Consider the following 21,595-nt stretch of genomic DNA (forward strand, 5'->3'; position numbering starts at 1 on the left):
CCGCTGGTTTTATGGTTAGCTCGCTAACCAGCCCGCTCCTCCTCCAGCGGAGTCTGCTGCGCACGAAAAAAATACGCAGCGTATGACTGCGCGTATGTTACGCGTCTGTGTTTGTGATGAAACGGCATCATGGCGGAGCCCACTGTCCGCTTGCCCGGGATCGTTTTAGCTTCCCTCATGTTTCAGCACGTTAACAGTGACTCCGATGTGGTGAGGAGCTCTTTTACTCGTCATTAAAACTGATGAATTCTTATTGAGCCTTTGTGGGTGATTGTGTAGTATTATTGTTAAGGAGGGAAGCTAGCAAATAGAACAGACGCGCCAGGTGTTAGTATCAGGCTTTAAAGTTGATAAATTCGTATTTATTCGTTTAATTATTCGGATTTCAGCGTGTCGTTTGATGCAGCGAAGAACATTTTGTCATCTAAGTGAAGTCAGAACTCCCCCTGTGGTGTTTCTTCAACTTTTAAACTAGCTAACCGCTCTCAGGTTCCAAACAAACCAGACTCCATTCAAAAATCTAATAATTTAAAGGGAAACCAGGTCCTGGTAAGAAGTCAAACAGTGTAAAACACATTAAAATACATTTTAATATTCAGACAGGTCTGTAGGTAAATTCGGTACATCCATGATCCAACACGGAACGATTACGCGAGTTGAGTTTTGCATGAAACCCGAGATGTTACTGCTCCTTTTCAACCATTCCCGTCGGTGCACACCACACTCCATTCACAGATTTTAGGTTTTAATGTAACACTGATTATTCTCGTGTATTCGTGCACTTTTAAACAGATCCCCAAATTAACGATGATCTGTTGGTAAATTCGGCATATATTTAATCCAACTACTGAATCTTACTGAAGACATAATTTAATTGAAAAATTGGTGCTCAGTTCTCGTCCACCACAGTGTTTCAGAATACACCAGACTCCATTTAAAAAATGTAAAGTTTAATGAAAATGGCTCCTGACAAGAAAACATTAGCGTGAAACATAATCAAATACATTCAAGTATTCAGGTAGGTCTGTTGGTAAATTTGGCATATATTTTAATATTTATGTAAAAATGCTGTAGCTGAAATGATTAAACAGTAAACAAATGCTTATGGATGTAGGGTTTTTATATCTGGTTTTATTCATCCATCAGGAGGGGTTGATCCTCGGAGAGAGCAGGTTTGACGAGCAGGTCACCATCAGCGACTCTCAGGCCGATCACATCCACATCGAGGAAACATACAGTAAGTGCATCTCAATGAACTGTACAGTTACAAGAGTACTACAGTTACTGGTACACGTTTAGGAATGTCTGTTTTCTCTGACAGACGTCCAGAAGCACATCGCCTGCCACAGACTGAACACGTGAGTGATGCATCATGACGTAATCATGCCATCGTGTGTGTGCTGTGTTCTTATGTAAAGGTGTGTCTGTGTGTCAGTCTGTACAGCAGTGATGGACAGGTGAACGCGGAGGAGCTACACAAGCTGCTGGCAGAGAACAAGCAGGTGAGTGGGATGGGGAGAAGGTTTCGGCATGATGCGATCATGTGATTGACGTGTTCGGCTTGTGCAGCAGAGCGTGATCGGCTGGTACCGGCAGCGCAGGAACTCGGAGCAGCAGATGACCTTCAGAGAGAAGCTGGTGCATGAGAACCTGAAGAGCGCTCTCTCCAACCCTCACATGATCTTTGTGCTGCTGACTCCCACCAAGACGACACCTCCAGGCTCCACGCACAGGATGGAGTACTCGGCCTTCATCTCTCGCAGCAGGTGGCGCTCTGAGTATACCTGGATATCTTTATATCAGCTTGCTCTCTAGCGTTGTCTCTTAATCCTCTACAAAGACACATCAGCTCATAGATTTTACCCAAATGTGGAGTTTGTGTTGTGGGAGGTTGCTCCTTTGGTGACATTTGAAATCAGTCCACAGAGTTAGCAAAGGTGGGCTTTTTTTTTAATTTTTTATTTTTAAGTTATTAAATTTAAATAATCTACCCCGGGGCTCCAGAACGATGCCCTGAGGAACACCATCAGAATCTGAGACTGCCAAACCTCTGTCTGCCTGAAATTCCCGCATGAAACCTCTTAAAGATGATTTTTACTGTTAAAGCTGATCAACCAGGTCACTGCCACCTGTTTGTGTTGGGTGAATGTTTCTTAGTTTTATATAAAAAGAAAAGAAAAAACCAAATTTTACTCAGCAGGTGCTGGCAACTTAAATATCAGAAGAAACTAAGTGTGAATGAAGTGATGGTAAAATGTTGTATAATTATTAAAATGCTCCAGTTGGCTTTTAAAGTGAATAAAAACAACTGGGAGGCATTCAGGGACACTGGTGAGGCTTTAAGGTCAGTCACAGAGGTCTGAAACATCTCAGCTTTGGGTGAAGCAATCAGGTCAGAGGAACGTTGAATGAAAACAGGTAGGTGGAGGTGGGTGGACAGCTCGGTGTTTCCACGTTTAACTGACTCGTGTCTTTTCCTTATGGTTTGTGTTTCTTCTTCTCCTGTGGAGGAACTTCATGAACGTCCCCGTGCTCATCACCAACCTTGGCCTCCTCGAGCAGCTTTCTTACTGGAAGGTGTCGGCACCGTGCTCTGCAGCTGGTTACAGCCTCACGATGAAGAAACACGGGTATGCCCCGCCCACGCTGGCCCGTTTACACCGTGTCCGTGTTTCTGCTGGCATAACTGAGATCTCTTTGTTTCAGGTCAAAGTTCTTCTGCGCCAGCGGGCTGCTGAAGGAGGTGAACGAAGTGAATAAGATGAACGACTCGCTGCAGGCGGAGCTGCAGGTGAGCAAAATTGTCAGAGCACCCGAACTTCCTGCCACCTCACTTGCTGTTTGATTCACTCTGCATCCTTCTGTTTGTGAACAGAAAACGTGCAGAGACGTGGAGGAGAGCGAACGCCTGGTCGAAATGCTGCAGACGGAGGTGTCAGCCCTGAGGACGAAGCTCAGAGAGAGGCAGCAGAGCGAATCAGGAAAAGGTTTCAGATTATTTTATCTAATCTCACACAGCAGCGGGATTAGATGAATTTCCAGTATCTGCCTCTTCCCAACACCAGGGACAGACCAGCTCTGACACCAGAGACACGTCTCAGGATCAGCCCAGCATTTTAAAAACACAACGCAGAAACTCTTTCTCTGCTAACATGTGGACAAGGAAAACTGAGAGTTAGTCTCATAATGTCCAAGGTGTTGTGTGATTTGTGGGCTTTTGATTGGCCAGTATTTTGCTGTGGTTAGGTCTATATCACTGCATGTTGCTTTGGCGTGCTCTCCACAGACTGTGAAGTCGCTCTTTGCATTTTCATGGAGAGAATTTTTAGATTTTTTTCATTTTAAAAATTCTACCAGTTAGAAATTAAAATAATAATAATGATGAATATTTGGATCGCAGTGATAACTAAAGTGGTAGGTGAAGGTGAAAACCCTGACAGGAGAGGAAAAAGGAAGTGCCAGTTTAATATCTTTATTTAAAATCACAGTTGGCTGATGACCTCAGTAAAAAGGTTTCTGAACTTTTGCATTTTCTCCGTGAACAGAAAGCGCCGCCGACCCCTGCGAGCCAAGGAAGAACCGGCTGCTTCAGGAGGCCGTCAGGGCGCTGCTCGCCTCCTCGCCGCTCTTCCACACTCAGACGCTCACGCTGCAGGGACTTCCTGTTCCTGACCACACAGACGACATTTCCATAACGACACCGAGGGAGGCGCCGCCGAGCGCAACAAACTGCCGTAAAAGGTTGAGGGAAATGCTGCCAGAGAAGGAGAGGAAACGCAGGAGGAGCAAGAGCTGAGTCCAGGATGTATCCAAGTTCTGTCGGATGTTTTTGGAACCGGACTGTTTAAAAGAAGTTATTGATAAAGTTTGTTTCAAAAAAGGACAGCAGTGGTTCTTTTTAGCTGAGCAGGTGTAAAGTTCAGACTCTTCACGCTCAGATGCAGGACTGGTTTGATTTAGGCTTCCAGCTGTGACAATTTGGTGTTTGTTCCAGATGTTCGGTTTTAGAGTCATTGGGTTTTTACCTTTTCTTTGGTTTCAAAGTTTTTGCCTGACCTTCAGTTGATCTCGCGCTCACAAAGAAACGGTTTCACACTGCGTTTTATTTTTCACTGTAAAGGATGAAGCGTGCGTTCCATTAAAGGTCTGACCGTGTGCGGTCATTTGAGTTTATCTTCAGACTGCAGCAGAAATCATAAAGCTCTGAATTACACAAACCTGCCTGTTTTTATTTACTGTTTCATATAAATCAGAGGAGTCAAACATGTGGCTTGGGGACCAGAATCAGCCCACGACAGAGTCTGGTCCAGTCCAGGTGGTGGTGACAACTCTAAAAAATGATGAAATGCGAGAAGAGTTTTCTCCCACAGCCGGTCTCACCGGCTCAATGAAGCCAGCTGATCGGCTGATTTTTCTCCATAAACAGAACCTTCTGGGTTTTACCAGCTCTGTACGAGGCGACGGGACTTCAGAGAGCCCGGGTTACGTTAGTTCACGCATTTTCTTTGTTTTAAACTCCAGTGACACAAACTTTAAAAGAGAATCTAGGAAAATAATATTTCAGTCATTATTTTATAGATAGAATATTTTATAGATTCTGTTTAGTGTGATGTTTGAAGGTCTTCAGATGATGTCACAACCTTTCAGTTTTCAGAAGGTCCAAATTAAAATAAATAAATAAATTAGCAAGTGTTTTTAAAGTGTTTAAACTCCTTCACATTAAGAAACCATGCAGAGGTGTTTACTCTGATGAGGACACGCTTCATGTTTGACGCTTTGGCCTAAGAAATTCACCGACAGCAAACTGACAGCAGAGAAACTTTATTTACACAGACACACAGATGTTTCACACTAATCCAGATGTTTGATTCCACAGATGTTAGGGTCCTTAATGAACTGTGGATGTTTGTGCGTCACTGACATAAAACCTGCAAACAAAAGTTTATATTAACAGCTCACGTCTGTAGCTCAGCTCAGAGGGAAATGCTTCTTATATAATTATGTTAGAAATGTGGCAAAAATGGGAATGTTTGGATTATATTTGTTAAAAGGCAAAAATATGAAAAGGAGGAAAAATGCAATAAAGCAGTTCATTAATTGGGTCATCAAATATTAATTTACTAAAAAGTCAATGTGAAAACAAAATATAGATTCAAGTTCTGGATGGAAAAAGCCAGTAATTAGCCAAAAGTTTTGTGTCAAAATTAAAAAATTTAGTCTAAAAACATCCTACAAAAATTGGGATTAATGTTGAGATTATGACAGCAAAAAAATCAAATGATGAAACAGAAGAATTGAAAGTTAAGATGCTGTGAACGTACCCATGGACTGAGCCTTCTTTATCGCCTTCGACACTTCTTTCTGTTTCCTTCCGCATAAACCTGAAAAAACAGAAGGAGGTGTGACCCAACCTGAAGATGATTTAATCCAGATGACCTGTTTCGGGCTAAGACTCACCTGTGATGTGGCGGCCATAGATCCTGCCCGTGTGCGGCGAGATGAACTGAGAGAGCAGCTGCAGGGCGACAAACTCAGATTAATCCATGACTGAGACTCAGTCTGACTTGGGATCAGCAGATCCTGTCACACACCTGGAGGAGCAGAGCTGCTGCTTCAGGTGTGCACCCAAGCGCAAAGGTCAGTCAGAGGTGAAGGCCTGGTTTCTGATAAACTGATTATAATCTTCCCGGTCACAGATATTCTGACAATAATCTCACTCAGCGCGTTTCTCATTATTTAATCTGTGGTGGAGAGCTGTTTCTTCCCGTTTGACTCACCTGGATGTTTTTAAAGTCCACTGTGACGTCACAGAGGACGCAACCCTTCTGGGGCTCTCTGTACGGGTTCTCCATGTTCACCAGCTGAAAAACACAAACAAATCTTCATAACCAAACTGAAATCAACGGCGAGCATCCATCAGCCTGCACTCAGCACCCACCCCGCCCTCCGTCCGTCCGGCTTCATCTGCTGCGACCGCGAAGCTCCGCACACCTGCACGGAAGCAGCACGGCTAGAGTTAGCATTGCACCAGAAGGATTGGAGTTAAACTTATATTTTTGTAATTAACGTGTTACGCATGACTCACCTGTGTTTCCATAACGACATAAGACAGGTTTCCACCTCTGCAACTCCCTCAGACACAACATGTTGACCTAACACGGGACAGAAACCGCTTCCGCTGCAACTGAGAAATACTTCCGACCACTTCCGCAAAGGCTGTTTGTGACTTGGATATATACTGTGACTGGACGATGTCAAACTAAATTTAAAATATAAACCTAAAAGAAGTATTATGTCTATTTTTAATATTTCACGGATTTCCACATTCTAAATGTTTAATATTAATGAGATATAACGCTTCGCTTTGAATTTTTTTACGGAAAGGTTTAATCGTTGCTCATTTCAAAGATAAACCAAATCAAGATAGAAATCACCCGGAACACATAAAGTCTTAGGAAAAGCAGCCCTAAGCCTCAGATTAGCTTTAGTTTGTGCCACTTGTCAGCTTGCTATTAAAGCGGTGTTGCAATTTGTCATTGAAACGTGACTGAAACCACGTACAGCTGTCCTAAAACTCCTAAACTATCCGAGCGACTAACATCACATCTAATTACCGTTTCAAAACAGACTTAACCCGTTTTCAGTCGAAACTCAATTTTTCATCCAAGGCGTCTAATTATTAAGGTTTGATAAGACTTAATTTTTTTAGCATTTAAAAGCTAATCGAGATGTTTAAATGCACGTTTTGACACTTTTTGAACGACTGTAACTAAGAGTTAGCGCCTCAGTAAACCGAAAGCGGAAGTGATGGTGGCATTCTCTCTCACTCCAGGATTAATGATAGTTATTTTGAATGAAGGATTCGCTGAGCTGCTGTAGATGCGCGTTTAGTGAACGTTAATTATTACTGGTGGTGTTAAAAGTTATTCCATGGACACGACACACTTTTATTTATTTGAGCTTGTTTGTGATTAATTTGTAGTTTTTGTAACTGAATGCCGGCGCTTGCTAGCTAGCTGCTCACTGAGCCTGTGTGGGTTCTTTGGTGTTTTTAGGTCTCATCATTTAACGTCAACTTGTTTAAGGTGGCGTTTAAATGGCTGCAGCAGCAGGTTAGTGAAGTATGCGAGAACTATAAGATGTTTATTGTGTTTCACATGTAGCCGCAGGGGTCTGCGCTCACAGGGATGAACTACGGAAGGCTGGAAGTCAAAATAAAACGAGTCTGTCAGAGGAAGAGGGCGAGAGACCACCTGAAAGCCCACCTGACACCTGCCAGGAAGAGGGGAGGGGCTGTCTGTTCCCCGCTATGCAACTCCAACAGGAGGATCAGCAGCATCATGGCTGAACGCAGAGCTGTGGAGGTACATCTTGCATATTGACCAGCAGGGGGCGACTCTCCTCAAGTCTGATTGCATTGAAGTCTGTGAGAAAATGAGCCTCCTCCCCACCTAATCTCTGAGCTCAGGGAACACCTCCCCGATGTGTTTAATGACTCAGTTGGTCATAGAGTAATCAGCCTTTCACTGGCAGAAAGAAAAATGATGCCCTGATCGATTAATAACCTGTTTGAAGTCCACGCTGGTGGTATTCTTTTTTCTTGGCAGTACTGCAGCGACAGCGAGGATTTATTCGGCGACTATGACAGCATCTTAGGGGATTCGTCTGTCCTGGCAAAACTGGATGATGCCGAGCAAAATGAAAGGCTTCGAGGGGTGGAGCAACAACCAGAAGACGAGGATGTCCTCTCAGACTCCATCCTGGACGGCCTTGGAGATGAACCCTTCGAGGACCTACCGGCCAGCCAGCTGCAGTTTCAGGAGGAAGTTCAGGAGAAGGCGAAGAGAAGCCGACTCCAGGACAGAGACAAAACCTCAACACCTTTCAGAGGACTAGCAAACGGAGAGGGTCCACCCAGGAGACCAGCCGGAGCGAGGAGGAGCGTTGCCGACCAGCTGAAGAGGACGATGCTTGGCAACGCAGCGGCTCCTTCTGCCGTTTCACGGACAGCGATGCTGAAGGAGGCGGTGGTTTCTGAGGAGATAAACGTCGCCATGCAGGCCATGGAGACTGTCTCTGCTGACATGCCTGACCTTGGGCCATTCTTTGGGCTTCCAAGCAAAGTGAAGGAGCTGATGTTTAAACTGAGAGGAATCCAGAGTTTGTATGGTGAGATTTTTGTATATCACAATAAAATTGAAATATTGTAGTTTCTGCACAGAATAAGTCAAGTGAAGACATTTACAACCGGTTTTGTTTTTTTGGGTTTTTTCAGACTGGCAGCAGACGTGTCTGAACTTGGACTGTGTTCAGCAGAGGAAGAATCTGATCTACTCTCTTCCCACCAGTGGTGGGAAAACTCTAGTGGCAGAGATCCTTATCCTCAGAGAACTGCTGTGCAGGAGGAAGGACTGTCTGTTCATCTTGCCCTACATATCGCTGGTGCAGGAGAAGGTACAGAAACCACAGAACATCAAAACATATCAGAAAAGTCTGTTTTGTCAACAGAATGCATAAATGCTAGTAGATGTTACTGAGTTGCTAATGGGTAATAGGCAAATGAGTAAAATTAATCGATGTTGTTTAATGTTCTGTAGGGAAACGTTCAGACTGGACTGGATTATTGTTGATGTTACTCTCACTCCTGAACACGAGCAAATGGTTAGTTAGCTTTTGGTCTCAGATATAAAAGTATATCATCTGCATAAAACTTGACATCAGAGGATAATAATATTTGTGTTTATGGAATAAAAGAGGAGTAGAAGTAATGACTTTCTGGTTGTGTGGGATAACAAGCTTTGACTTAAAATATAAAATGATAAAACTTCATAAAACTTCTTCTAAGCATAAATTTTAATTTACGCTTAGAAGAAATACAAATTATACAAAATACAAAAAATCAGAAATAGAGCACTGTGGGGTGATACGAACTGCCATGGTAGTGTGGATTATCGATTTCCTTATCAATTCTCATTGGCTCCACTTTGAGAGTCACCACCATCTTTAAGCACCATATCAAAGACATTACATTCATGCAAATTAATTACATGCAGTGTGGTCAAAAGTTTGTGCATGTTGGAGGTATTTTCTCTCTTTGTTGTGATCAGTGTTGGGGTCATTACTCAAAAAAGTAAAGTAAAAAAGTTATTACACTGAGCACTTTTCTTAAAAGTAATGCAGAACGTTACATTGCATATATTTTTTATCATAACTCTGGTTTTACGTGGCCGATCAACACAATTTAAAAACTGGTATAAAGTCCACACTTTTTCCGTCAATTGTTCGTCTGTCCTGCTCACATCTCCAATGGTTGTACACGTTGTCATTAATGTGGCTTCACTCCTCATCAGCTGCTTTGCTAGCTAAAACACCGGTGTCGGCACATAAGGATGCTGTCATAGCCTGTCAACGACGTTGATTAGCTGCATATATACGAATGTGAATCGCGTGATTGGCTGAACTATGGAATAAGGTGGCATCGTTCTAATCCCATACTGGAGCAGCCAGTCACTCACTGACTAACACTGCAAAACAGAATTGTTAACGTATTTACTTTAATTTCAATTCAGGCTAGATTTTTTTTTTTGTGCGCAATGCAGATTTTTTCTGCACAGAGACCGTGCCAGCAGTGCGCAATTGCGCACACGCGCAGCTTAGAGGGAACATTGTTTACGAGGACATTATACTACTACTGTTCTATCTAAATTTTAAACAAATATCCTCATATGTGGCTCTCATTTTTCTTAGAAACAAAAATCAGTAAAAAAAAAATCTGGTAATTCTTTGTTTTTACATTCATCAGGTCCCAATATGCCCAAATATTAAAGATAAATTAAAAATGCATGCCATGGAAGAGTTCGAGTCTTAGGAGGTTAAAGCAGTTGTCATGGTGATTCTATGCCACTTTAGAAACATGAACAGGTAGAAACGGGCCTGACTGCTTATCAGTTTGTTACCTGTTGAAGTTCAGCAATGGCTGTCTTCAACACAAATAACGATTCATTTTATCACGGTGCTGGTCTGGGGTCAGCATTCACTCAGCTTTAAAATCGCTCTGGGCTCTTGGCTAGCTTAGTGTTAGCATGCTGTCTGTGCAGGTGCTTGTGAAGAGCTGAAGTTGTGTTAACAGTATGATGCCGTTTTTTCTGTCCTGGAGCAGTCTCCACTTCACCATCACACTCTCATCCTTTTGTGCAATAAAAATAAAAGTCATGTCCATGTCCACACTGAAGACTGCACCACTATTTTCCTCTGGCACACAAACTGAAATCAGCTGATCGTAGTGAGAGTGCAAGAACTGATAAGCAGGATCCATAGGCAGGCAGATTAACGATTCCAAGGAATTGCACTACTACTCTCAATTTCCATTTCTAATCATATCATTATCATATTTATGTTCATAAGAAATAAAAGAGGATCAAAACTAGAGCCTTGTGGGACACCTTTCAGAGAGCCTTCGTTTTGAACTATTAGGAAGTACTTTTCACTTTTCCAGGTGCGTGGTTTAGCAAGCTTTGGTCTGGAGCTGGACTTCATGGTGGAGGAGTACGCTGGCAGCAAGGGCAGGTTTCCTCCCGTGAAGAGAAGAAACAAGACATCCCTTTACATCGCAACCATAGAGAAGGCTCACAGCCTCGTCAACTCTCTGATAGAGAGCAGCAGGCTGGATAACCTTGGACTGGTGGTGGTTGATGAGGTACCTCCCACTTTGGATGAAAGGTGTTTTATACGGCTGGAGAACATTTAACTGAGATTATGTTTCTTTTGCAGCTTCACATGCTGGGTGACGGCAGCAGAGGGGCCATTATAGAAATGACTCTGGCCAAAGTTCAATATGTGAGCAGTAAGTGTCTTCTTATAGTCTCCATAACTCAATCCAGCCTTAAGTTAAAAACAAACTTCTTGCTTTTGGGTTCTTTTTCTTTCTTTTTTTTTCAGAAACAACTCAGATAATAGGAATGAGCGCCACTCTGGGGAATATCAAAGACCTGCAGACGTTTCTGAGGGCTGAAAATTACACGAACAACTTCAGGCCTGTAAGTGATTGACTCAAAGCTGCACCCGAACCTTATAAAACCCTCGAGTGAACACTGACCCTAACTTCCTGCTTCCACAAGGACTTGCTCGAGCATAACAAACAGATTAGTCCACCGCTGAAAACAGTTCCTAACACTGAGCAGCTGTTTGAGGGGCTCACTGAGCGTTGTTAAAGTTGCTCATTAACTAAAATCAGGTCTGTGTGTCATGCAAATGCAACTCTCAGAATTAGTCACGACTTATCAGCTGCACATATGAAAATGGATGTGGATGAGCTGGTGATAGTCAGAGGAGAACTTGTGTTTCAAGATCGTTGCATGGAACTGCTGGTTTCTATCACCGGGGCTTCTTCCTGTCTTTTAAACTCACTTTGGGGGTTTGGGTAAATTGGCGCTCTGTGATTTATTTTATTTTTATTTTTTCCAGGTTCAGCTGAAGGAATTCGTCAAACTGCACGACACCATCTACGAGGTGGACCCAAAAGAAGAGAACTGCTTCAGGTTCTCACGTCTTCTCAACTTTAAAGTAAGTAAAAAACATAATTAACTCTAACAATACAGTGGAGGATCACACCAACATGCCGTGGCCACATTAATAGGTACAGGAGACATTTTTCCTGCAGTAAATGAAAGTTTAATATCCTCCTCTTTCGTTTCCGTGGTGCTTGGTCTTTCTCTTTCCTGCAGTACTCGAGCACGATGCAGAAGATCGACCCGGATCACATCATCGCTCTGGTGACCGAGGTCATCCCAGCGCACTCATGTCTGCTCTTCTGTCCCACCAAGAAGAACTGCGAGAATGTGGCGGCGATGATCTGCAAATATCTGAAAGAGTGAGCAGCAGCCACCGGGTGACTCCTCCCACTCTGCTGCCCATGCCGATCACTGACTCAGAAACCTTTCTCGACTCTTTCAGGGACTTTTTGCGGCACCGCGAGGAGGAGAAGGGCGTCCTCCTCAGGGAGCTGCGGGACAGCGGGAATGGCTCGTTGTGCCCGGTGTTAAAGTTCACTGTGCCGTATGGCGTGGCGTACCACCACAGCGGGCTGACAGCCGAGGAGAGGAAACTGGTGGAGGAGGCCTACTCCAGCGGGGTCCTCTGCCTCCTCACCTGCACCTCCACCCTAGCTGCAGGGATCAACCTACCTGCTCGCAGGTGAGCTGCTCATTAAACAGCGTTTTCCCCTTCCTGTCACAGTAGTCAGGACCTCACCTGCGTGTTCATGTGTACATATCAAAGCTTATGCACATTTGCTGCTGCTAAAATGATCTAACCTCTGTTTGACCCCGGTTTGACCTCTGTTTGCACACAGAGTGATCCTGCGCTCGCCGTACATGGCCACGGACTTCCTGAAGAGGAGCCAGTACAAGCAGATGGTGGGACGAGCCGGCCGAGCGGGGATCGACTCGGTGGGCGAGAGCATCCTGATCCTGCAGGAGAAGGACAGGAACATGGTAACTAGAGCCATGAGGGACTCAAACCAATGTCTGATTAAAAACAGTGAGCCTAAAAACTGAAGCTTTCCAACAATATTATGTCAAAATACTTTTTTAAATCCTCAAATATCTGAAATACAGACCTGCAGGCATAAAATCTGTTTTAGGTTATTAAAAAAACAAAGAAACGTTAAATTCAAAGAGTTAAAAGGTTTAAAAGCTTTATTAAATCTTTGTGTGTGTTTATTTGAGGTCAGCAGCTGCACAGAAACCTCTGTAATGTGCAGGGTTGGACTGGGACAAAAAATCAGCCCGGGCATTTTGACTAGTGACCGGCCCACCATGGTATTATGGGAAAAGCCATAAAGCCTTTATAATAAACTTAAACCTACACCATCCTCCCTATTCTGGTATTCTAAACAGTACTTAGCAAAAATATAAAGCAACCTAATTTATAATTACATATAACTAACTAATAGGGTTGCCAACTCCCAGCAAAAAAAGAAAAGGAAAAAAATAGGGAACCACTCCCCCACCCTCTGCCTCAAGATGCTTAACTGACAAAACCGATTTTAATTTAATGCACGTATCAAACAAATGCACAGAAATCTATTATTTTTCTCCAGTAATTAAATAGATTCAACATCTTTCTTCACCAGAATTGCAGACTGCACAGATGGTACCTTCCCAAAGGAAAGAATACTATAACTTACTAGGGTATATACTAGACTTAATATTTACTAAATACAATAATGGATTTCTATACATTTCACATCAGATGAAAAATTTGGTTGTAAGATTCAGATAATTATTTATTAAAAGCGAGACATTTTAAATAAGAATAAGAAAGAAAAGTATTTCTTTGTGCCCCCCTTTCCCTGTTAATGCCCCACCTGGCCCCCTGGCAAAACTTTCCTAGACCCGCCCCTGCACAGTTACCAGCTGTCAGCTACAAAGGTGTTATTTGTCTCTCAGAAACAGTTCATAACGTCCCTTCAACTCATTCATGTCACCTAAAAGGTAAACCTGTTTCTCCATCACCTGTTCAGCTCTGATGATTCAGTAAGGACATCTCCTGGTTTCACCTTCATGTTTCCCTCTCACCACATATCCAAACTGACATAATGACCAGCAGCTTTTACAGCTGTGGCTCCAGCAAACATCAGCTGATACTAGAAATTAATATTAAATAAATTCTAATAACAGCTTATCAAGCTTAAACGCGCTGCTGTTTAGTGTGACCTCCGCTGGTTTCTGTTTCTGGCGCAGAGAGAAAAGACAATCATTGATCAGTTTCATGATTGAATTAGCAACTTTCTAGCTGAAGTAGTACGGCACAAATCGCGTACCTTTTCACCTCAAGGTACCTCAACCTCAAGTTTGACCTCCTCGGCTGTAATTGTTCCAGCCCAGAGTCAATCATGACCAACTGGCTAATCCACCACCATTCATTTATATCGTTAAAAAAATAAAAGAAATAAAACCCCATCGGCCCATAAAAACGAAAAATCACGAGCAGCCCACCGGGCAAATACCTGGTATGCCCAATGGCCAGTCCAGCCCTGGTAATGTGTTAAAAACAATAAAATTAAGGTGGATATAATAACATAACAATAACTCTTCATGACTTCTCCACCACCTCCGACAACAAAACAATCTGATCCGTTTCCTGTGAGTTATGACAAAATAAAAGCATTCAGTCAAACTAACAGATGTCAGATAATTCTGCTTTTGTGTGATTTCAGGCTAAAACACTTGTGTGTGCGCCGATGGAGAGCTGTTACAGCAACCTGATGCACGATGATGGAAAAGGCCTCCTAAGCCTCGTCCTGTCCCTCATTGGATTAAATGTAAATCCTTCTAATTCACTCCAAATCCGAGCAGATTAGCCAGCAGGCGCTAATCTCTTTTATCTCTGCATCATTATTTAATATCAAATGGTAACTCTCTGGGGGGTCTGACTTTATTTTCACTTTTATTTTGAAAAACTAAACTGAATTAGTGGTTTATAAAGAAGCAGCTGATTTTTCTGTATCAGTGAATCTGTCGGTAATTCTGGGTCATTCTAGCTAATTCTAGGTAATTCTAGGTTTTTGTTTTGTTTGGTTTGTGTCACTGATGGCAACATTGTCTAACGAACACAAGCTTCGAAATATTCAGTTCACGGAATATAATGGATCCAAATATTCCCATATATCCTTGTTTTTGTTGCTGAACTGGCCAATCAGGATGCCTGATCAATATGTTTTTAAAAATAATCAGATCACAGCCTGATTCAACTGGTGCTATTGTCCTTATGTCTCGTGGTTTCTGCAGATCACATCATCCGTGGAGCAGCTGCAGGACTTCCTGCAGGGAACGCTGCTGTTTGTGCAGTGGCAGCAGCTGTGTGTGGGGAGGAGCCTGCTGGAGGCAGTGCAGCAGTGCGTGGATGTCCTGAAGGAGAAAGAGCTCATCACAGTAGACTCGCACAGTCAGAGTCTGCGGGTCACCAAGCTGGGAAAGGCTACGTACAAAGGTACCCTCGGCATACCTGTTGGACTCCTTACTTCCTGTCACATGATTCAGGACGTCATGTTTAATCATGATTCTGAAAATCAACAATGAACACAGAGTTGCAGAGTTTTGCTCCTGTTGGCTCTGCATGATGTTATAGCGAGGGAAATCCCTAATATGGTCATCTCAGACACACAAGACACTTATGTTCATGAGGGGCAGCCAATAAGAAGACAGTTGATTTCAAGGAGGAGTTAAAACAGACAGGGTCATTTTAGTCTGGGCCAGCCACCAAAGATCCTGAACAGGGTAAACTCGTGTCCCAGTCTGGTCCCACCGTGGTCCCAGTCTGGTTCCACTGTTTTCAGATGTTTTGATTCATTGGGCTTAAATAAAGTTTCAAAGATCCTTTTGTAAGGTCAGAAAACTGCGATGGTGTAGTTTTGTGTGTCTGTAGCTGTTATGATTCGTGATGATGAATTAAAGCATTCCTGGTGTTCTTCAGCCTCAGTGGATCTGACCTACACTGAGGTCCTCTACAAAGACCTCTCCAAAGGCCTGGAGTCTCTGCTGCTCAACAGCTACCTGCACCTGGTCTACCTGGTGACCCCGTACGACCTGATTGATCAGTGCAAACCTGACTGGATGATCTTCTTCAGGCAGGTAAGCAGAGCCTGCCTCAGAGCCTCTTGGCCTCCTCCTCCTCCTCACGTCTCTCACAAGCTGCTCTCTGCTTCGTCTTCCTCATCTGCAGTTCACACTGTTGTCTGTGGCTGAGCAGAAGATGTCAGCTGCTGTTGGCGTGCCTGAGAGTTTTGTGGCAAGAAAAGCTGCAGGACAGACAGTAAAGAAAGTAAGAAAGTTCAGACCACAGATTTAATGCTCGAGATGTTTAGGTTTTATTTCATTGTTTTTGAGACATGACCTGTGAAATGTACTCGAACCTGACTGTAAAGAGAGAATCACAAACACGAACACGCATCCATGAAATCAAAGATGAAGACCAGAAGCTGCGCAGGTGAACGCAGAGTGATGGAGGAAGCATCTGGATATGTGATGTGTGGCCGCAGGTTTGGAGGTCTGTTAGAAGCTCAGATTAAAACGCGCTGAACGCTTCCACACAGATTAAAGCTTCAGTACAGGATAAAAACATCCAGCTTCACTGTGAAATCTCACAGAGTGCTGCTGTTTCTCCTAATCCAGTTTTTAAAAAAAAAACGAAACAAAAAAAAACCTGGATGACTTTACCAAATCTGGATCAGTAATACTTTACCTGGATGGCAGGCACCAAATTCACCAACATAAAAGAGCCTTAACTATTTTAATTTTACTAAGAGCTATTTCATCAGCACTAATTCATTATTTTATCCACAACCTTTAAAATTCTTTCATACAAATGCTGCATGAAATAAACAACTGGGGTGGCTGTAGCTCAGGTCAGCCACTAATCAGAAGGTTGGTAGTTCGATCCCAGGCTGCATGCCCTCCTGGCTGCATGCCAAATATCCTTGGGCAAGATACTAACCCCATGTTTGCCTACTGGTGGTCAGAGGGCCTGGTGGCGCCAGTTTCCGGCAGCCTCGCCTCTGTGCGCCCCAGGGCAGCTGTGGCTACAATGTAGCTTGCCGTCACCAGTGTGTGAATGGGTGAATGATTGGTTATGTAAAGCGCTTTGGAGTCTTTAGGGACTAAGTAAAGCGCTATACAAATGCAGGCCATTTACCATAAACAACTGCACGACCACAAAAGCCAAAAGTAAGAGCTGCTGCTGTTAGCAAGCAAAGCAGGTTGGAAACAGGAAGCAACTTTGTGCACTGTCGTCATGCTTTTACTCCCCTGAAGTAAAAGCATGTAAAAATGTAAAACATGACCAGCAGAGGGCAGCAAACATCAAGAGCATTGATTAAACTGTTCACTACTGTGATGGTATTCTTCATTCATAACACACAGCTCAGTTTAATGTAGATCTCATAGCTTTAAATTTAATGAAATAAAAACGCAAAACGCCTGAATATTTATACATGTATATCACATGTATAAATACAATGCTCCATAAATAATAATCACTGTATGAAAATATATTATTATGTTAATATAGTATTTAATACACAGTGTAATACAGTTTGTAGCACCATCTATCAGTTCTAGTTTTCTTGTTTGATTAACTCTGGAGTTTTTATTTCATGTTTCCAGCCTGAATCCAGCCCTTTGCTGGAATCACAGTAATCCTGATCCTGTTCCAATAAGCAACAAAAACTGGAGTTTTTGATCTGAATTTGTTTTTTGTTTTTAAAAAAAAGCTGTATTGGCTCCTCTGATTTAATCTGATCATGCAATCCTGTTTTCCCTTTGAACTGCTGGATTTCAGGGTCTGATCTGATCTGACGGGCTTAATCCTGCCAGATTAGTTTTGAACTGCTGAGCTCTGGTGTGATGTGTAGGGGTGGGTTTAAAAAAATCGATTTTCCGATTCAAATCGATTTTAACTTGACTAAAGACGTAACCACAAAGCACTGACAAGCCGTCGGTGCTGAAAGCAGACATCTCACAGATTCTGAAGCTGGAGGTTTTGTCACTCTGACCAAAATTCACTGAACCAGCAGCAAAAGAAGATCCAAAGTACACTTCACATTGTCATGAATTCTGTCTTATTTTTGCTTTTTTGCTTCCACCACGATAAAGTCACACTCCCCCCTGTATTTCAAGAGCAGTTTACCATCAAAAATCTGTTTTCTGCATTATTTATTACATTATTACATTATTATTACATTATTATTGCTTATTACGCACCAGTCTACTGTCGTTTACAGCGCTGTCAGCCTCTGTTTTTTTTGTTTGTTTTTTTCCAAAAATGATAACATCCAACAAGAAAGCCTAATTTCTGCTGTTCAATACTAAAGAAATGTAAAATTTTACAAATAATGCCAAATTGCAAAACGCTTCTATGTCTCTAATTAAACCTCTATGACTTTGCTCTACATCACTTCAGTAGCGTCGGGTAATGTTCATATGTTGATTCATGGTTTTCTTCAGTTTTTGTTCTACTGCAGAATATTTTTAAGGCAGTTATCTGCTATAAAAAGACAGGCTGGGAAAATCTCCATCATGTTTTTCTGTGTTTTATCCTCAGTTACTTTGACACAAAGGCATCTCACGAGTGTCAGTACTGACAAATGATCAGAATTATAATATTTCTGACTGTCTGAGTCAAAATTGAATCGAATCGATTATAGAAATTGGTGATGATACCCAACCCTTGTGATGTGACAGACTCAGGCCGTTCCCTTACTTCAGCTCCACCCTCCAGAGGTGGATGTTTGCACCTTAAAAATAGGAAATGTTAATGTTGTTTGCATGGCACAAATCGAAAGGTTAAAGATCGTGACTTTTTTCCACAAGCTCCTTTAAATGGTGAGGAAGTAAAAATGAGAAGCAGAGACAAACGTGAAGCACGGGCCGGCAACTGTGAATAATAATGACACAGTAAAGACACGTCGGAGGGGGAAGTAGAAACAGAGTCACTTCCTGTTGAGGGTCACAGACGTGCCTTTCTCAAAGGAGGCGAGTGGCGACCTGACGCCATCATTTTTGCTGCAGGTTGTTATGACGTCAGTTTAATCGTTTCACTGAAACTTACTAACATCGAAAATCATGACTGGAGTTCAGCCTGGTCCGCCTGCGCCATGAACGCTGGATATGACAAGTGTGATCTTTGAATTTGACCTGACAAGTGGTGCAGGTGATGAAGGCAGATTATGATGACGTCATAATCTTTTTGCTCTCTGAACTTTGTGATTGAGCCCCCTCCCCACTCCCCCTCCCCGCTCAGCAGCGTGCTCTGTTTGTTTCAGGGCGTGAACTTGGCGGCGGTGAGGAGGATGTACCTCGCCCTTGTTCTCTTCTCGCTGCTGAAGGAAACGGACGTCTGGAGCGTCTCCGAGCGTTTCCAGCTGAGCCGTGGCTTCGTGCAGACGCTGCTTGGCTCCGCCTCTGCCTTCTGCTCCTGTGTGCTGCACTTTGCTGAGGTACCACTGGAGTTTACCCAGAGGTCATACCAAAATGGGCAGGCTGAAGGTGAGCCAGCAGGTGTGTCTCAGGTGAGATGGTGATGCTCTGATGTTTCTGTGTCTCAGGAGCTCGAGGAGTTCTGGCCGTTCAGAGCGCTGCTCGCCGAGCTGACGCGGCGCCTCAGTTACTGCGTGAAGGCGGAGCTTATCCCTCTGATGGAGGTGGCCGGAGTCCTGGAGGTGAGACACCTCCTTCACCTGCTTTCTTCTTCTTCTTTTTCTTTTTCTCCTCCTGCATCCTTTTCTTACTGTGTGCTCGTGTGACATCATTGAAACACGTTAAGAGTGATGAGTTTCCGCACCGTCACAGTTCGGGGTGATGACATCATCAGCCTGTTGTCTGCTTGGAGGGTTTACAAAAAAAAAACGTATTCTGTTATTTTGTGACATTTTTCTTCTCTCTGCTCAGCGCACGTCAACGCATCAGCGCTCGCATCCTCTGCTGTCACTCGATTCCCAAGTGCACATTAGAGCTCCAGTACACTCCCATGTCTATGTAATAAACACGTGAGTTTGTGGACCATTTCAGCAGTTACTGATCACATGAACACCATCTTCCACCTCAGCTCAGGTTTTATTTTGTAAAAGGGTTATTACAGCTTTAAGTTCCTTCCTGTCAGCTTTCATTGATCCTGTTAGCATCCATTCTTTCTTCTTCTTCTCTTTATTGATGTTTCTGAAAGCAGCCCTGGAGGTGTACCTGATGAAGGTAGTGAAGGTCAGGGAGAATATTCAGGTTCTGTGTCTTTGCTCCGTCATGTTAACGTGTTAAATGTCCCATCATGGCTGTAAAGTTTTACTTTATCTCACTGTGACGTGAAAGCTCAGAAGGATTCAGGCCACAGCTTTCTTCTCTGAAGATCGCTGATGCATCCGGCTCCCTCACACTTCAATTTATTAAACTCCTCTTAGATCACTTTTTATATTTTGGTTTAAAAACGCTGCAGAGGGGAGCCAGATGTTTCTCATGTCGGCTTATTCCACCAAGCCTGATTAATCAGATTCACTCTGGAGACATTCAAACTAAAAGGTCACGTTTCAGGATTATTTGAACTTTATTTTGTAGACATATTTAAACTAGCTACAGGAAGTGCATCCTGTGCTGAATGTGATGTGTTAATGGTTCTGAGAGAGCGTAACTGCTGCTGACACCTCCGTGAGCAGGTGGTTCAGGGCGGTTGTTATTCGGCTCACGGCCCGTCCCACCTCTCCTCTGCCAGATGTTTCGCTTTTGTCCCAGTCACTGCTGACTCATCGGCGAACGTGCTGGGCTGCTGATGTTCGTGTCAGCAGGTTGAAGAGAAATGGGCGGCGCTCGCAACGCTGAGGTGTCCCATGCTCGACGTTTCTGAATCAAGGGAACAGTTTTATTCAACGTGAAAAAATTTTTTTGCTTCAGGTGATTTTAAGTGAGAACCATCTGAGCCTCCATAGCTTCTCCATGTCCTCTGCCTCAGCTGAAGCTCTGACATCACCTCTTTTTTTTCCTGCAGTCGAGAGCAAAGCAGCTGTACGCTGCCGGCTACAAGACACTGACTCACCTGGCAAACGCCGACCCAGCCGCTCTCTGCACAGCCATCCAGAACCTGTACGGGAAACAGGCCAATCAGATCGTGGCCTCGGCCAAGGTGAGACTGTCCTCATAGATCACACCCACACGAGCTGATCACCGTACCTGAAATCAGCGCGAGTACTGATGGTGTTAAATGACTGATGTGATGCTCTGTGGAGCTGACAACACTCACAGTCGGTCTCCGTGTTTGATGACATTACAGTGTGAAGAAACACTGAAACAGGAAGTTTAACTGTGACAGTTTCTTTGTTTCAGATGCTCGTGAGTGAGAAAGCCGCAGCTCTGCAGGAGGAAGTGGATGAACTGCTGGCGCCGCCCTCTGACCTGCCACAGCTCTGACATCTTCTCAGGAGTTCTACCCTCTTTGAACACTTCTGATCTCACTGTGACATCATTTCTTATTAAAGTAACTGGGATGTCCTCGCCATGACTGTGTCAGAAGCTTCACTTCCTGTTCTCCTCACCTTCTTTCAGCCATTTATTGCGCTCTTATTTTGTCGTCTGTACTTCTTGTTATCACACTGAGAACACAAAGGTAGTTTTTTCACGCGAGGAAACGTTAAAGGTCATTTTCTGCTCGTTAAAGGTTTCAGCTTCACCTGAGCAGTGTGAGTGTGTCAGGTGAGCTCAAGTGAGTCTGTTTCAACCTCAGGTGCCATCAGCAGGAAGCTGTCAGCTGTTTTTGCCATGACATCATCATGTCTTCACCTCTGCAGCACACAGAATATGTCAGTTGATGGAGGGCGACCTGCACCTGATGGTTCACTGCTTTGAGAAAATGACTCATTACTGCGACTTTTCTCATTTTAGTAAATTTTAAACATTAAATATTTAAACTTTATTTTGTGTCTGTGTTTTTTGGCCATTTATTTATTCTGGAAACTGAAAATAACAGCTGACCTACCAAAGTAAAAGCATGTGTGTCATCAAATAAAAAATGTGTAATCTGTTTTTATTTGCAGTGGATTCATTTGATTTTTAATTTC

General features: G+C 43.3%; 3 protein-coding genes across 9 annotated transcripts; 2 read left to right on the forward strand and 1 right to left on the reverse strand.

The window, feature by feature from the left end:
• Window positions 1–86: 86 nt before the first annotated feature.
• Window positions 87–3,885, forward strand: abraxas1 (abraxas 1, BRCA1 A complex subunit). Of its 2 annotated transcripts, none has more exons than XM_085166229.1 (9): window positions 87–210; window positions 1,147–1,237; window positions 1,322–1,358; window positions 1,436–1,502; window positions 1,570–1,766; window positions 2,511–2,630; window positions 2,707–2,791; window positions 2,876–2,987; window positions 3,546–3,885. In XM_085166229.1, exons 1-9 carry the CDS (start codon window positions 130–132, stop codon window positions 3,794–3,796), a joined length of 1,041 nt encoding a protein of 346 aa, XP_085022355.1. In that variant the 5' UTR covers window positions 87–129; the 3' UTR covers window positions 3,797–3,885. The 2 variants fall into 2 exon arrangements, with proteins under 2 accessions (XP_085022355.1, XP_085022357.1); XM_085166231.1 differs by having other exon boundaries at window positions 1,573–1,766.
• Window positions 3,886–4,805: 920 nt separating this feature from the next.
• mrps18c (mitochondrial ribosomal protein S18C) lies at window positions 4,806–6,221 on the reverse strand. Its single transcript, XM_085166232.1, has 6 exons — window positions 6,086–6,221; window positions 5,939–5,991; window positions 5,778–5,861; window positions 5,458–5,515; window positions 5,322–5,381; window positions 4,806–4,928 (listed from the first exon to the last, which is right to left on the reverse strand). The coding sequence occupies exons 1-6, from the start codon at window positions 6,144–6,146 to the stop codon at window positions 4,852–4,854; spliced, it is 393 nt and encodes a 130-aa protein (XP_085022358.1). The 5' UTR covers window positions 6,147–6,221; the 3' UTR covers window positions 4,806–4,851.
• Window positions 5,503–21,553, forward strand: helq (helicase, POLQ like). Of its 6 annotated transcripts, none has more exons than XM_085166215.1 (19): window positions 5,503–5,637; window positions 7,164–7,364; window positions 7,608–8,169; window positions 8,276–8,454; window positions 10,496–10,696; window positions 10,771–10,843; window positions 10,939–11,036; window positions 11,464–11,562; window positions 11,724–11,869; window positions 11,953–12,192; window positions 12,350–12,491; window positions 14,219–14,323; window positions 14,790–14,991; window positions 15,475–15,632; window positions 15,724–15,822; window positions 18,821–18,994; window positions 19,103–19,216; window positions 20,530–20,664; window positions 20,865–21,553. In XM_085166215.1, exons 2-19 carry the CDS (start codon window positions 7,188–7,190, stop codon window positions 20,946–20,948), a joined length of 2,988 nt encoding a protein of 995 aa, XP_085022341.1. In that variant the 5' UTR covers window positions 5,503–5,637; window positions 7,164–7,187; the 3' UTR covers window positions 20,949–21,553. The 6 variants fall into 6 exon arrangements, 5 of the variants coding, with proteins under 5 accessions (XP_085022341.1, XP_085022344.1, XP_085022345.1 ...); XM_085166218.1 differs by lacking the exon at window positions 5,503–5,637 and adding an exon at window positions 6,373–6,684; XM_085166214.1 differs by lacking the exon at window positions 5,503–5,637 and adding an exon at window positions 6,804–7,085.
• Window positions 21,554–21,595: the final 42 nt, after the last annotated feature.

The sequence above is a fragment of the Neolamprologus multifasciatus genome, chromosome 7 (assembly GCF_963576455.1).
Source record: "Neolamprologus multifasciatus chromosome 7, fNeoMul1.2, whole genome shotgun sequence".
NCBI classification, from domain to species: Eukaryota; Metazoa; Chordata; class Actinopteri; order Cichliformes; family Cichlidae; genus Neolamprologus; species Neolamprologus multifasciatus.

What these genes read in the sequence shown, in the direction of transcription:
- helq (XM_085166215.1), top strand. Translation starts at nt 7,188, where the DNA reads ATGAACTACGGAAGGCTGGAAGTCAAAATAAAACGAGTCTGTCAGAGG. An exon ending in ATCAACCTACCTGCTCGCAG is followed by an intron (nt 12,193 to 12,349) that starts GTGAGCTGCTCA and finishes GTTTGCACACAG; the next exon opens with AGTGATCCTGCGCTCGCCGT. An exon ending in CAGGACAGACAGTAAAGAAA is followed by an intron (nt 15,823 to 18,820) that starts GTAAGAAAGTTC and finishes TGTTTGTTTCAG; the next exon opens with GGCGTGAACTTGGCGGCGGT.
- mrps18c (XM_085166232.1), bottom strand. Translation starts at nt 6,146, where the DNA reads ATGTTGTGTCTGAGGGAGTTGCAGAGGTGGAAACCTGTCTTATGTCGT. An exon ending in CCGGACGGACGGAGGGCGGG is followed by an intron (nt 5,862 to 5,938) that starts GTGGGTGCTGAG and finishes TGTGTTTTTCAG; the next exon opens with CTGGTGAACATGGAGAACCC. An exon ending in TGGACTTTAAAAACATCCAG is followed by an intron (nt 5,516 to 5,777) that starts GTGAGTCAAACG and finishes GTCGCCCTGCAG; the next exon opens with CTGCTCTCTCAGTTCATCTC.
- abraxas1 (XM_085166229.1), top strand. Translation starts at nt 130, where the DNA reads ATGGCGGAGCCCACTGTCCGCTTGCCCGGGATCGTTTTAGCTTCCCTC. An exon ending in TGCTGGCAGAGAACAAGCAG is followed by an intron (nt 1,503 to 1,569) that starts GTGAGTGGGATG and finishes CGGCTTGTGCAG; the next exon opens with CAGAGCGTGATCGGCTGGTA. An exon ending in GCAGAGCGAATCAGGAAAAG is followed by an intron (nt 2,988 to 3,545) that starts GTTTCAGATTAT and finishes CTCCGTGAACAG; the next exon opens with AAAGCGCCGCCGACCCCTGC.